Consider the following 14,656-nt stretch of genomic DNA (forward strand, 5'->3'; position numbering starts at 1 on the left):
TAAAGAAAAATAGGCTTTGGTATCAGCGTATTTACTCAGCGTGTGGTTGGTCTCTGGAACTCCTTGCCACAGGATGTGATGGCGTCTGGCCTGGATGCTTTTAAAAGGGGATTGGACAAGTTTCTGGAGGAAAAATCCAATACGGGTTACAAGCCATGATGTGCATGTACAACCTCCTGATTTTAGAAATGGGCTATGTCAGAATGCCAGATGCAAGGGAGGGCACCAGGATGAGGTCTCTTGTTATCTGGTGTGCTCCCTGGGGCATTTGGTGGGCCGCTGTGAGATACAGGAAGCTGGACTAGATGGGCCTATGGCCTGATCCAGTGGGGCTGTTTTTATGTTCTTATCAAACTCTATGGGAGGCACATGGCGGCGCTCTGGCCCTTCGCTCTCTATGGTGTCTCCATGGAAACCCAGAAAACGACTTCCGGTTCGGACCGGAAGCGCCTCCAATACCAGTGTGTGGGGGAAATGACTGCAGGCTGCGGCAATCGCGTGAGCAGCTGCAGTGCAGCGACTTCCGGTGGAAGGGGCGGGGCCTCCTGGGAGCGGCGGCATGGCCGAGGCAGCAGCAGCGGAGGAGGCGGCGGAGCGGCGCGTGCGGGCCTGGGCGGAGGCGCAGCGGGCGCGTGGGCGGCGCGTGGCGCTTGTGACGTCGGGCGGGACGCAGGTGCCGCTGGAGGCGCGGCCCGTGCGCTTCCTGGAGAACTTCAGCAGCGGGCGGCGCGGGGCGGCCTCGGCCGAGCGGCTGGTGCAGGCGGGCTACGGTGTCTGCTTCCTGCACCGCGCGCGCTCCGCCTTCCCCTGGGCGCGCGCCCTGCCGCCGCCCGGCCCCGCGCTGCTGGATGCGCTGCGCGTGCACGAGGACCCGGGCCAGGCCCCGCGCGTCTTCGCCGACGCCCGCGCGCTGCCCGCGCTCGTGCCCGCGCTGCTGGCCTACCGCCGCGCCCGCGACCAGGCCGCCCTCCTCGCCCTCGAGTTCACCGGCCTCGCCGAGTACCTGGCGCTGCTGCGCGCCGCTGCCCGCGCCCTTGCGCCCCTGGGTGAGGCTGGCCCCCAGGCCCCGCCATCCACTGACCGGCTGGCAGCGCCAAGGCCCGTCTGCCTGCTGCCTGCCTTGGGCGGGCCTCAGCCTGGTCCAGCAGGGCCCTTCTTTCAGGGAGGCCCCCACGCGGAGCAGCACCTCCAGTCCGCCAGGGAAGGGCGACAGCGTCCCACCCGGCCTGTGCCTGAAGCTTTAGTGGCTTGAGACAGTTATGAAACGCCTTCACAGGCTGTCCCCATCTTCCAGTGGCGTAGCTGGAGGGGGCGGAGTCTGCAGGTTGGCAGGGAGGGGCCACTTGCCTGCCTCGCTGCCAGCCTGAGCGCTCCACCCCCCTCCAGCTATTCCACCGTTGCCCACCACTCACATCAGCTGCTTATTGTTGGTGTTTCTGAAACCTTGAAGACCCTGAAGCCTGGAGAGCACTGCTTTGTGTGAGTGCTGCCCAAGGCATGTGCACAGCGGCTCAGGGCCCAGTCCTGTCTGACTTCCCAGCACTGACGCGGCTGAAACACAGCCCTGATGCGAGGGAACAAATATTCCCTTGCTCTGAGGGGGCCTCTGTGACTGCCCCTCCAGCGCCCCATTGGCACAGCTGGAAAGTTGGCTGGGGTCTGGCGCTTAGAGCAGAACACCAGTGAAAGCACCTTTCAGACTGCTGGAGTGAAGGCAGTGAGGACACGTACAAATGCATGGAACCTTGGAAAGCTGGGGTACAAGTGTGGTGGCTGATGGTCCTCATCCAGTTTCATCCAGGCAAACTACTTTCTTTCTCAACCTGCACAGGTTCCAGTGCCATGTTCTACTTGGCGGCTGCTGTATCCGATTTCTATATCCCTGCTTCAGAGATGCCTGAACACAAAATCCAGTCAGTGGATGGACCCCTCCAGGTAAGACCAAAAGTTACTGGGACTGTCTCCTACAGGTCTAAAATAACTTTGAAACCTGGAGTCTTGTTCTGGCACTGCTGCTACTGCCTTATGAATTGGCATACAGGTTGAGCCTCATTATTCCAGGGGGTTCCTTTCCCAGAACTCACAAGTGGATAGCCAAAAATGGCACCAAAGCAAATCCATTTAAAAAACAAAGTTCCCTTGCTCAGGTGATTTAAAAATGGCCTTGTTGACCTTTGTGATGTAAGAAGAGTCATTAAGAAGATAATCCATCAATCAGTCCTCCTGCAAGGCTTACAAGGGTGCTTCACTCAGCCCCTCCCTTCACCAATGCAAAGTGATTACTTTTCTTTCACATGCTCAGGGGGAAGGGAGGGGTTGCCTGGAGAGAGAAGGATTGATGGATTGTCAGCCAGCTGCCCCCTCTCTCTCATTAGCTAGGCTATTGTTAAAGAACTGTTCAGTTTTTAAAACTGATTTTAGTGCATTTTCTCCAGGGATCAGCACATTCCCTCTCATTTGCAGTGGCCATTTGTGTTGAGTCAAATCCCTGTATAAAAAATCCCGGTATAACAAGACTGGACCTGTATTTGCCTGAATTCTCAGCCCATAGGGCCACCTGGGACATGGTCCTGGCCATGGAACTGCCAGTGAATGAAATGCTATAGGCTGTGTGTCTGGGAGTCACTCCTACATTGAGAAAGAAAGGCAATCTCAGTGGTAGTGACTGGCTTGTGAGAATTGGAGAGAAGAGATGAAGAAACCTGAGAAAGTGGGAAAGAGAAATGGGGAAAGTAGCTACCCCTCATGCATTGTATCCACCATTCCCCTCTGCTCCAAAGCAGACAATTTGTCAGGCTAAACCCAAGTGTAAAGGTGTGTAGCATATGCACAAGCGCTAGGCTTTGAAATGCTTTGGCATATTTGGCAACAACAGGCAGACACATCCGCTTCTGTGCAGAGCACACTCTGCTGGCCTTGGTAATATGCTGAGTCTCTAAGCCCAGTGCTGTAAACAAGAAGATGTTATAGAAAAGCGGTCATATCTAGGAATGTGTTGCAGTTAGCTAGAAGCCAGCTAGTTCTAGCTAGAAGTTTATCAGTATTGCTTCATGTGTTTGAAAGTCAATAAAGGCTTGGAGGAAGCTAGGTAAAGGGAACTCTCAATCTCAAGCTCACCTCCGTTCCGCTTCAGGCTTCCTCCCTGCATCTACATTTGAAACCGGTCTGCCGTCTCATTCATTGCTCTGACTCCTTGCTGCTCCATGTTCTAACTCTTAACCCCCTTCGGTGCTTCTGCTTTCTGCACTCCCTCAAGCAACAAGGTTCTAAGCCCTGTGTGCTTCCCAAAGTAGCATAGCGCTGCTACAGTGGTGGAAGTGTGGGCTGGGTCTTGAAAGAAAAGAGATAGTGGTGAATGATCCACAACATGTGTAAAACTAGGAGCCCTTAAAGATTTGCTTACAGCTAATATCTTGGCTTTGTTAGAACCTTAAGCCAGTTGCTCTGTAAGGTTGACCTGTGTAATTCCCATTTTTCAGATGAGAAGCAAAAGGCAGTGGTAGCTTGTTCAGAGTTATCTAGAGTCTGTGCCGGGATTTCAGTGGAGATCCAATTCTAGAAAATTGACATTGAAAGATTTTCTGTGCTGCATGTTTGTTATGCTTGGGCTACAAAAAGTTGCTAGTCAAAGATATTGACTTATTGGCAGCATTCCCTCTTGAGCTATATGGTTGCATGACTTGAAACCAAACTCCATGGCTTGGAGCTTTGCTTGCTTGGAAGTTCTATGATGATTTGACATCATGGAAGGGATCCTCACAGTGATGCGAATAACTTGAGGGAACACTGCCTATGAGCTTATCAATTTCTTCCAGAGTTCAGAAAAGTCTTCAGGTGATATTTTCTATGGAAAAAGTTCTTTTTTTAAACCATTTCTGAGCAACGTTGCATATACGCAACAGGAACTAAACATGTACACCTGTGGGCTGAGTAGAAATGGATTAAGGTCACAAATGACCACAGAGACGAATGGACAGATGACTTGTGGGCTTACTTGAAAGGTTCCTTCATGATGTTTCTTTTCCCTTCTCAAGTGTTTTCTTCAGTCTGAAAAAGCTTGCTCCTTCTGCTGAATTTCAGGGTGTGTTTTGTCCCCCTTTCCCTCAATGCAGATTACAATGAGGATGGTGCCCAAGATGCTCTCCCCTCTGGTTAAGGAATGGGCTCCACAGGCATTTGTGATCTCGTTCAAGCTGGAAACCGACCCGTCCATCCTGATCAGCAAAGCCCGGCAGGCCTTGGACAAGTACCACCACCAAGTGGTGATTGCCAACATGCTTGAATCCCGAAGGACCTCCGTGATTGTGGTCACCAGGGAGGCGGAAACCCAGCTCTCCCTTTCTGAGGACGAAGTGGCCCAAGGGGTGGAAATAGAGGAGAAAATTGTGAACTACCTCGAGACTGAGCATACAGCTTTTATAGAGAAATTATCTTCCCCCCAATCAAGGGGAAAAAGTGACTCTTTGGCTGTGAAATCAGAATGAACTGTATTAGGGGTTTAGGAGGTGGTGGGGGAATTGGAAGGCGCCTCTGTTTACTGGTTAACGTGAGGCAACTTCATCTCAACTTGGTGCAGGATCAAAAGGGTGAAATTAATGTAATCAGACTTTGCACACTGCTTGCAAGTTTGCTGCTCACTGGAGGATATATATATATATATATGTGTATATGTACATAAATAACAGAAGCTTCCTAAAAACACAGCTTGTTTTTGTGAAAGTAGGCAGTCAACATCTCAGTGGTTGCCATTCCCAGTGATCTGCCTCCACTTTAGCAATGGGTGTTGCTCAACGGAGAGCATGCAGTTTGTGTGCAGAAGGGCCCAGGTTCTGCCCATGGCAGGGCGGGTTGAGAAGGAGCCGCCTCCAAAGCCCTGCAGAGCCACTGTCAGTCTGTGTTAACTATCCTGAGCTAAATGGAGTAGTTGCATCTAACTCAGTAGGATGTAATGTTGGTGTCCTGCCAAATCACCAGTGTGGAACTAAAATGAATTGACTTTGACCAAGTGCTTAAACTCTGGTTTGAGATTCAGACCTAGTGAAATTAAGCCTGCCTTCCTTGTATGCAATAGCTTTGGAATGTGCATACACAGCATACAATGTTGGGGACTGCTGGTTGGCTTTTATTGCAAAAGCAAAACATAGATGCTTTTTACCTTAGCATAGAACAGCTTGCAGCTGTCTCCTCATAGTCACATCACTTGTGCTCTGGTTTCATTCCCAGTCATTCAAAGTCTCCTGGGTTCATCTTCAAACACAGATGGAGAGAGGAATTTTTTAACTCCATGCAACAAAAATTCACCTCTGTGCCTTCTGCCGCTATGCAAGTGTTTCTGCTCTTAACATGAGAAGAGCTTTCCTGGAGTAGACCAAAGATTCATTTATGTTTTCTACAGTAGCCAAAGAGATGTGTCTATGAAGCCCACAAGCAAGACAGGCTTTGGAATCTGTCAAATTGCTTTTTAAATGCCATGAAGGCTAGTAGCCATCATCAGATCTTGTGGTAGGGAATTCCAGCAATTAATTACACACAGTGTGTGGAAGTCTGTCCTAAATTGCCAGTCAGATGTCCCCTGGTTCTAGAGGCATTAGAAAGGAAAGAAATCTCGTCTTTCTCTATAAGCCTCAAATATGCAGTCAGTGGGGCAGAGATTTTGCATTCTTTGCTCAATGAATGCAACCATGTTTTTTCACAGGAGAAAATACAGATTGTGGCACTTGAGTGTAACACAAGTGTAAAACACATTTACCTGTCCCATGGAGACTGCAGTCTAAATTTTGATGGGATGGGTGGGGAAGATATTGCCATAGGGGGAAGAAAGGAAGTTATTGAGGTTGAATGAGAGCAAATACAGGGCACAATCCTATCTAATTTTCTAGCTTTGGTATGTCCACAATGCAGCCCCATGGTAAGGGAACACATGTTCCCAGACCTTGAGAAGGCTACCTCCATCACAGGATGCAGCACACAACCCACTGGCACAACTGTACCAGCACTGGAAAATTGAATAGATTGGGCCAACAGCAATGTGTGCTCCAGACTTTGTTTCAGTTGAGATTTTTGTAAGAAGTTTTGAGGACGAATCTGATGGCAGAGGAGCACCATTTAGATATTCCTAGTGGGAGTTCAGTGTATGAAAGTCCCTTAGGGAAAACCGAAGGAGTTGAAGAAAGTGGCAGACTTTAAGGGAGTGGCTGATAGTGGAGCTGGAGGAATAAATGAGCAATGAGGAAATAGTTTTGTGTGCTGTGAAATAACTTGGGCAACTTGTTCAAGAATATGTGGTAATAGCTTTGGGCTTAATGATTTTAAAATGGGATCAGACCAGTTAAGGAAGAGGAGATATATTAGCGGCTGTTAGCTAATGTGTCTCAGTGAGCCTCCATGTTTAAAAGCAGTGTTGAATACCAGTTGCTAGTGAATAGGGGTTTTCATGTCCTACTTGTAGCTTTCCACAACGGATTTGGCTGACATATCAGATACTGTATTGAATCTTGGCAGGGGTGGCACAAAATCTTCCAGTGTTTGAGGCTGTGTTCCAAATGCTGCTGCCCTTATCTTACCTGGCTGTGCTCCAGCTTTTGCTTCTCCCATTGCCTGGACTGGAAAAGAGAATTGAGGAGTGTTGAAGATGCCACAAGTGTAGTCTCTGCAAGCAGCATTAGGTACAGAATGCTTGTATACAGTATCAGGTGGCAGAATGGACCATAGCAGGGGGTACATTGCAGGAGGTGAGATATTCTGGCATGTGAAGAGACAATAATCCCTGGATGTAATCAACAATTGCATTGGAGACCAAGATCCTGGCCCAGCCCATAGCCTGTTCTACTAGTTGTTTTGCGGGTAGCATCTCTTAATTCCTAAAGCAAGTACACCAGTGCAGTTCCAAGTAAATATCAAAACTATGAGTTTTTAACTGTATTTCTTGCTGTACTGGTGGGTCTGCAGAGAGTACAGCTTTCACATGCCTCACTGCATTTGCAAGCTTATGTATGCCTTAGGAATCCCAAATGGGCTGGTGGAGGGGAGCACCCTTTGCTCTTCTGTTGCCTGAGGTGTCTGCCTCAGTCAACCTCATGGATGTGCTGACTGTGGTTGAGTTGCTGCCGGAGGGAAGACGGGGAGGTAGTTGTGTGTGTGTAACACATGTAGGCTTCTTTAAAATTATGAGAATGCTACAGAAGTGGTTAAAATATCACACAAGTGGGTTGTTTCTCATTTCAGATTATTGAATGCTGGCCTGTGGATTTGAAATTTCACAAAACTTATGGGTGGTCATCTTGGGTGTTCATTCCATCTTGTGTTTATTTTTTCCTCTCCCCCCTCTTCTTGAATCTGGATTGTTTGGAGGGACACAATTGCATGGATTGCATGGAGGATTGCAATCCTGGATTGCATGGAGGAGAGGGGACTCCTAGGAGAGGAATATGGCTTCCAGGCAGGCTTGATCCCTGGCACCTCTCTGTTGGCCAGCTTGCCAGCAAATCCTGTGTATGTCTGGCCCCTTGGAAATCAATTCTGCTCCAGGCTGCACATGCCAAAGCTACTTAAATTGGCTGAATAACTATAGTGTTGGTCTGTCAGACTCCATGGACACTTGGGTGGAAAATCTCTGACGTCACAGAGGCTTAAGAGCAAGTAAGCATGAGGTTAGGCTATTTGTCCCAAGACCCCAAACATGCTCCAGTTTTCCAGTCCCCAAACATGCTTTCTCCTCTGTGCTGGCTATCTCTCAACTTGTTGAAGGTTGCTGGCCTAATAAGGAGGCCTCAGAGTTTAGCAGTGGAGAAGGGGTTGCTTCACCTGTCCTCTTCCTTCACCTGTTCTCTTGGCTCCTTCCTTGGCTTTCCCCATCCCCAGAGCAGCCTTCAGGTAACTTTCCAGAGACCTCTCATTGCCAGCATCTGCCCCTCACAGATAAGTGAATTCACACGTAAAGAGAACTGAGAGTACGTCCCAGTGAACTCTATGGGATTTAAACACAGTTGGGATTTGGCTCAATCTAATTTCTGAGAGGGGTATATAGCAAAAATGGGGGCATTTCTACTGTATATAAATTCCATCCCCTCTTCCCAATCCCACAGGGAAACACACAGAGACTGAACCTGTGTTTTACTTTAAACCAGTGTTTCTCCACCAGTGGTACTTGAGGTGGTGTCAGGTGGGACTCCTGGAACCCCTGGATACCCACCACCTGACAGTGAGACCAGGAACATGACACAAAAAGTAGTAGGAGGCTTGGCTTGCCCGACCGAACTCCAAAGCATGCTTTTCTGTGCTCAAAAAGCCCTCCTGTCCACCCTGCGCCTCTTGTTGCGTTGCACTGGCCTCCCGGCTCAGAAGTAACTGGTGATGATGTCATTGCCAGTTTTCTGGTAATACTTTGTTATTAGTTTTCTGGTAATACTAGTTTTCTGGTAATATAATACTAATTTCATACTAATATACTAATAATGTACTAGTATACTAATGGTAATACTAGTTTTCTGGTAATAGGTGGACCATGAGAAGAGGCATGGCAGAGGACAAACATCCTATGTGTGCTGAATGGGAGGGGCTGTGGCTTGTAGCCAAGTGACTGCTTTGTATCCAGGTCTAATCCTGTTAGCATCTCCAGATAGGACAGGGTAAGACCCCACTTTGAAGTCCTACAGAGCTGCAGTCCTACAGACAGGTGGACCAGGGCAGGCAGAGCTTGACTGCAATATGCCTTTCTCTGTGTTGTGGCTTGTCAGAGAGCAAAGCCCTGAAATGGGATCAAAATGCATGGCCTGGGCAAGGCTGCAGCCTTAGAGCCTAATCCTCTGCATGTCTTCTCAGAAGTATGCCCCATTCTAGTCAATGGGGCTTACTCCCAGGTAAGTGTGGCTAGGGTTGCAGCTTTTAGAGCCCAATCCTCTGCATGTCTACTCAGAGGTATGCCCCATTCTAGTCAATGGGGCTTACTCCCAGGTAAGTAGGATCGCAGCCTTGCAGGGAGTAAGGCTGCAACCTGGTCTACACTTTCCTGGGAGTAAGCGCCACTGACTGGAATGGGACTTACTTCTGAGTAGACATGCAGAGGATTGGACTCTAAGCCCCGTGAAGTGGGCTATGAGCAGGAGGCCTACTTTAAGGTGAGTGTGCAAAATGGGGGGAACCCGTCAATGCGGGGCGGGCTGCACAGCGCCAGGCGCAGGCGGGGGGGGGACGGTTGCCATGGCGACCGGCGGGCCTGGGCTGGCGTGGCGGCCCGGGCCGAGCGGGGAGGCCTCGTTGCCATGGTGATCGCGGCCTTTCCTGGGTCTGGCGCCGCGGGGCACGCATGGAGAGAGCTCGGCCGGTGGGTGAGCGGAGAGCGGGAGGCGCGGGGCGGGGAGGGCGTGCGGGACGGCGCCTTGCTCCTGGCCCAGCGCCCCGTCTCCGCCAGCGGGCAGCCAGAGGCCTCGGGCGGTGGGAACCCTCGAGCAGCGCAGGGGTAGCTGCTCCTGGACATGGAGGCTCTGTCCGCCTCTTGAAGCGAGCAGTGGCTGGGAGGGCATCCAGGGCTCAGAACCAGGGCAGAGGGGGCCTGTTGGAACCCAGCTAGTTGGGGGTCCTGAAGGTAAGTAGGGCTGCCATTCTACCCACACTTTCCAGGGAGTAAGCCCCATTCACTATAATGGAGCTTACTTCTGAGTAGACCTGCATAGGATGGGGCTCTAAGGCTGCAGTCCTGTCCACACTTCCTTGGGAGTAAGCCCCATTCACTATAATGGGACTTCTGAGTAGACATGCATAGGATTGGGCTGCAAGGCTGTAATGCTATCCACGCTTCCCTGGGAGTAAGTCCCATTGACTATAATGGGACTTACTTCTGAGTAGGTGTGCACAGGGTTGAGCTCTAAGGCTGCCATCCTATCCATGCTTAGCTAGGAGTAAGCTCCATTGACTATAATGGGACTGACTTCTGAGTAGGTGTGCACAGCGTTGGGCTCTAAGGCTTCCTTCCTATCCATGCTTAGCTAGGAGTAAGCTCCATTGACTATAATGGGACTGACTTCTGAGTCATGCATAGGCTTGGGCACTAAAGGTGATGGAGGGAGAACATGATTGACAGCCCAATCCTATATATGTGTACTCAGAAGTAAGCCCAGCTGAGTTCAGTGAACGCTACTCTCAAATCAGTGTGTCTGGAATCTCAGCCTTAGATCAATAAAATGATGCATGGTGTGGATAAAGAGTAGTTTTTCTTGCTCTTGCACAAGACCAGAACAAAGGGACAGCCACTTACACTGACTGGCAAAAGAACCAGGACAGACAAAAGGATGCATTTATTAATATCTGTGCATATTGATAATATCAATGCATAATTAATATCTGGAACTCCTTGCCACACAATATGGTGATGTCACCTGGCCTACAGCTGAATCCTATGCATGTCTACTTAGAAGTAAGTTCCACTGAGTTCAGTGGGGCTTACTCCCAGGAAAGTGTGCATATGATTGCAGCCCTAGAGATCTTGAAAAGGCAAGTAGACCTTTTAACAGGTTTATGGAAGAAAAAGTCCATCACAGGTTACAAGCCCATGATGACTGTATATGCACCTTCCAGGTTTTAGAGATAGCTTGTCACTGAATGCCAGACATATTAGTTGATGTTGCTCCTATTTATTGGTGTTAGTTGGTTTCAATATTATTGTAGTTGCATTTGTGTGTGTGTGTGTGTGTGTGTGTATTTTTAGTTAAAACTATGTTTAGTTTTATTATACCGTGTGCCTCTTTGAGTTGTGGAAAAGCAGAATTAAATAAATTTGTGATTGCTTAGATTACATTTGAAAAATATGAGACTGATCGTGATCATTAAGTGGAACATCTGTGTACAGGTGTAGTATACCTCAAAGTCTGCTGGGGTAAACAGGGAATAGCTAGCAATTTCCTGAAGAACTGACAGTGATAGCTGGCTGGCTTCTGTTTGGAGCCACCCTGAGCTTGATGGATCCTCCTAAACTCAGCACAGCCCTCCTTATGTAAAATGTGGATTGTATGTATAAGGAGACCTTGTTTTCTCATTCCCTTCCCTAGGAGGATGCACGTTTTGAAGACATACAGCAGCAGCTAAAGGAAGAAGGGGGTGATCCTACTGCTTCTGCCAAGGAGCAGCTCTGTTTTGTCTGGGAACTGTTCCTGCGCAGTCAAGCTAAGTTGCATTCCACCACTGGTGAATTAGAGGAGCTCAGAAAACAACAAGCAGCAGAGATGAGAGAGGTAGGAGGGAAGAGGTTGCAAACATCCAGTTGCTTACCTGGAGCAGTCCTGTAGACTTCAAAAGGGCTTTTCCTGTGTCGGTTAATGCTGTTACTATAATCCTGCCCAGCCAGTTCAAAGCAAAAGTATCCACAGATTCCAAATGCCTATTTGGAACAAGCCTTAAAACACAGTTTGCACTGAACAGGAAACAGTTACTTGGCAGAAGCTGCAACTCTAAAGTTACAATTAAAGATATAAAGTTAATCTTTGCTCAATGGAACTGACCTAATCCTTATCCAAAAATGATCTTATTTAGTATTTATATAAAGCTCTGTGAATGATCAAAGACTTCACATGTATTTATCTTGATAGACTTATTGGATAAGGATGGTTTTTCCCATTTGTAGGTGGGAAAATTGGGTCTGAGAGGGAGTGGCTTGGCCTCAGATCACTGAGGAAGTCATGGTGGAGGTGAGATTTTATAAGGGGAAAGTCCTGATTTGCAACACTGTCCTTTAGGCCACAATCCTGTACTCACTTCCCTGGGAGTAAGTTCCATTGAACTTAATGGCCTTCTGAATAGACATGGTTATGCTTATGTTGTTAGTTGCAGCACTACATCTAGCCCACTTCTGAGTAAGTACAGTAGAAGGGTCCTGGCCGTGGCAGACAGGCATTCTAGATCACACAGCACAATTATATAGTACATATGTGCACTATGCATAGTGAGATATGGAACCAGGGTATTTTCATCCTATAGACCAGGGGTCTCCAAACTTTTCGGCCAGAGAGCCACATCAAATCTCTGGCATGGTGTTGAGCAGGGGTGCCCAATATGTTGATCTTGAGCTACCAGTCGATCTCAAGGCGAAATGAGTTGATCTCAGGCTTCTCTCCCGTCCACGCATCCCTAGGAGTGAGCCCCTGGCAGGCTTGTGAGCCCAGGGAGGGAGCCCAGGGAGTGAGCACCTGGCAGGCTCCTCCCTGGGAGAGGAGCCGCTGGCAGGCTTCTCTCCCATCCACGCATCCCTGGGAGTGAGCCCCATTGACTCTACTGGGGCTGACTTACCTTTCCCCTGTTTTTGCACTGGTATGTATGGAGATCTGCCCCCCCCCCAACTTCCATCTGTTGGTTCTGTGTGCAAGGGATTTTGCACTGGTCTTGCTGTGATGTCTATACAGAGATCTTCCCTCCCCCACACCTTTCCCCTGCTTTTGCACTGGTATGTATGGAGATCTGCCCCCCCCCCCACTTCCATCTGTTGGTTCTGTGTGCAAGGGGTTTTGCACTGGTCTTGCTGTGATGTCTATATAGAGATCTTCCCTCCCCCACACCTTTCCCCTGTTTTTGCACTGGTCTGTATAGAGATCTGCTCCCCCTCCCCCACTTGTATTGGAATCAAGGAAGATCTGGTGAGGAGGTAGATGTGGTGTCAGCAGTGGCCCCTTTAAGGGTAAGGCCTGGGCATCCAGCAGAGTGTGCTGCACAGCTGCAGCCACTTGAAGGCAATAGGGCCCTCAGGGATATAAGAGCACCTGAGGCAGGAAGGGCTCCACTTATTTATGTGTCAGCCTTTTCCTACATGAAGATCATTAAGTCCAAGTACCTTTCCACCATGACTGATGAACATTTGGAAGTGTGCTTGAGGCTGGCTGTCAGCAGCTACTGTCTGGACTATGCATCCTTGGCTGATTCACTTCAGTGCAAGCCATCAAAGTAAACTCAAGTAATTACAAGAAATGTTTATAGTTAATTATGTTTTGTTGTGCAATATTGGCTCATGCGGTTATGCAAGGTACACCAACATAAATTGTACGCATAAATGTTATATGTTATGATGGCGCGAACATTGTAAAAAAGCTCTGGTAGATCTCCGGGCCTTGCTGGGTTTCAAAGTAGCTCTCGAGCCAAAAAAGTGTGAGCACCCCTGGTGTTGAGGGTCAGAAAGAAATTTAAATATAAAATTTAAGTAAGTTAGAGATGGAACTTAGATGAGTGAATAATTGAACGAATGGGCTCATTCATTCAACCTCTTTGGCCTTCTGAATGCTCTGCAGATGCAACCAGAGCACAACTGCAGTTGTGTTCAATTGAGTGGGCCAGAGGCTTTCAGGGGATAAGAGGCTGGCTGTGGTCCGGATAGAGGCTGGTTGCGGGCCGCATCTGGCCCCTGGGCTGGGGTTTGGATTTGCTTGCCCTAGACAGTTGTGTGCCAGTCAAATGCTTTCCAGTCATTGGTATCCCTGGACATTAGCATCCAGTTTCTTTCGTTCCAGTTATTTGCATCCCACTATAGCTGGGCAACAAACCTCATATGGTATTATATTATATTATATTATATGGTAAGCCTCATATCCTAGCCCAGTGTTTCTCAACATTTTTTCTCTGCTGTACTACTTCACATGGTCCACCTATTCAAAGTACCACTGGAAGTAATTGGCGATGACATCATCGCCAGTTTCTTCTGGGTTGAGAGGCCAGATGCAACAGGACAAACACCAGTAAGAGGCTCAGGGTGAGTGGGAGGGCTTTTTTGAGCACAGAAAAGCATGCTTTGGAGCCTCCTACCACTGTTTGTGTTGTGTTCCCAGTCTTGGTGCTGGGCAACAGGTGTCCAAGGGTCCTGTGAGTACCACCAGACACCACCTCAAGTATCACAGATGGTACCCATACCACTGTTTGAGAAATACTGTCCTAGCCCTATTCCTGCCTTTGCATTTAAAAACAATAAGTACATTTAATATAAGTATACATGTATTGGGACTCCAGAAAACCAGGCACAAGTGTCCAGGGTCCTAAATGACCAGGGATGCATAGTTGTCTAGGACACAATGGTCCTGTCAGTGAAGCCACCATGTTCATTTCGCTTCCAGGCCTCTTGCTGAAGAACAACCCCTCAACTGCATTCATAGACCCTAATACAGAAGCTGCCATAGGGCAAGCATTGGGAAAAAGGGATGGAATCCTGGGAATGCAAACTCTGAGACTGGGCTTGCTCGGCCATCCTGCTTTGTGTTTAGTTAACATACCGTTTTGTTTAATGCGATGTCTATGCATTGAGCTACAATACCAACATGTCATATGGGGTCTTTGGTCTTTCTCTATCTGACCATGAATCTTTTCACAGGGATGGGAAAAGCTTGAACTATGCCTTTTTTTAAACCCTCAGGCATTTTGCAATAAGCTTCCGGAAAGTCATGAGGTTTCTGGAGACAGCTGGTGTTCAATCGTGCAGACATTGCGTGCAAACGAGCTCTGATTCCGGCCACTGCTTATCTCTTGTCGTCTTTCACAGCCTCTCGGAGATGTGCATAAACATGGCTTTGTCTCCTTGTTCAATTTTGTTTCCTGCTTACCTTGGAGTAGGCTGAGTACATTTTTGCCCCCATTGCTTCCGTGTTGCCTGGTTTTTGTGCTGGAAACTTGTATCTGGCTGTCATAGTTATTT

General features: G+C 48.5%; 2 protein-coding genes across 3 annotated transcripts in view; both read left to right on the forward strand.

Annotated features, from left to right (window-relative positions):
• The first annotated feature begins 524 nt into the window (after window positions 1-524).
• On the forward strand, window positions 525-5,001 carry PPCS (phosphopantothenoylcysteine synthetase). The gene is made up of 3 exons (XM_066637304.1): window positions 525-1,046; window positions 1,832-1,935; window positions 4,113-5,001. Exons 1-3 carry the CDS (start codon window positions 560-562, stop codon window positions 4,482-4,484), a joined length of 963 nt encoding a protein of 320 aa, XP_066493401.1. The 5' UTR covers window positions 525-559; the 3' UTR covers window positions 4,485-5,001.
• Window positions 5,002-8,695: 3,694 nt separating this feature from the next.
• The window catches only part of CCDC30 (coiled-coil domain containing 30), a 45,318-nt gene continuing 39,357 nt past the window's right edge, over window positions 8,696-14,656 (forward strand). For both annotated transcript variants that reach the window (XM_066637157.1, XM_066637159.1), the window contains exons 1-2: window positions 8,696-8,858; window positions 11,043-11,225. In XM_066637157.1, coding sequence (XP_066493254.1) covers window positions 8,763-8,858; window positions 11,043-11,225 — 279 coding nt within the window. In that variant the 5' untranslated portion in view covers window positions 8,696-8,762. The remainder of the gene's footprint in view (window positions 8,859-11,042; window positions 11,226-14,656) is intronic.

This window comes from Tiliqua scincoides, chromosome 9, assembly GCF_035046505.1.
Source record: "Tiliqua scincoides isolate rTilSci1 chromosome 9, rTilSci1.hap2, whole genome shotgun sequence".
In the NCBI taxonomy this organism is placed as follows: Eukaryota; Metazoa; Chordata; class Lepidosauria; order Squamata; family Scincidae; genus Tiliqua; species Tiliqua scincoides.

Bases quoted from the DNA above. Each gene is read 5' to 3' on its own strand.
- PPCS (XM_066637304.1), top strand. From the start codon at position 560: ATGGCCGAGGCAGCAGCAGCGGAGGAGGCGGCGGAGCGGCGCGTGCGG. The intron at 1,047-1,831 runs GTGAGGCTGGCC...CAACCTGCACAG, and splicing joins CCGCGCCCTTGCGCCCCTGG to GTTCCAGTGCCATGTTCTAC. The intron at 1,936-4,112 runs GTAAGACCAAAA...CCCTCAATGCAG, and splicing joins CAGTGGATGGACCCCTCCAG to ATTACAATGAGGATGGTGCC.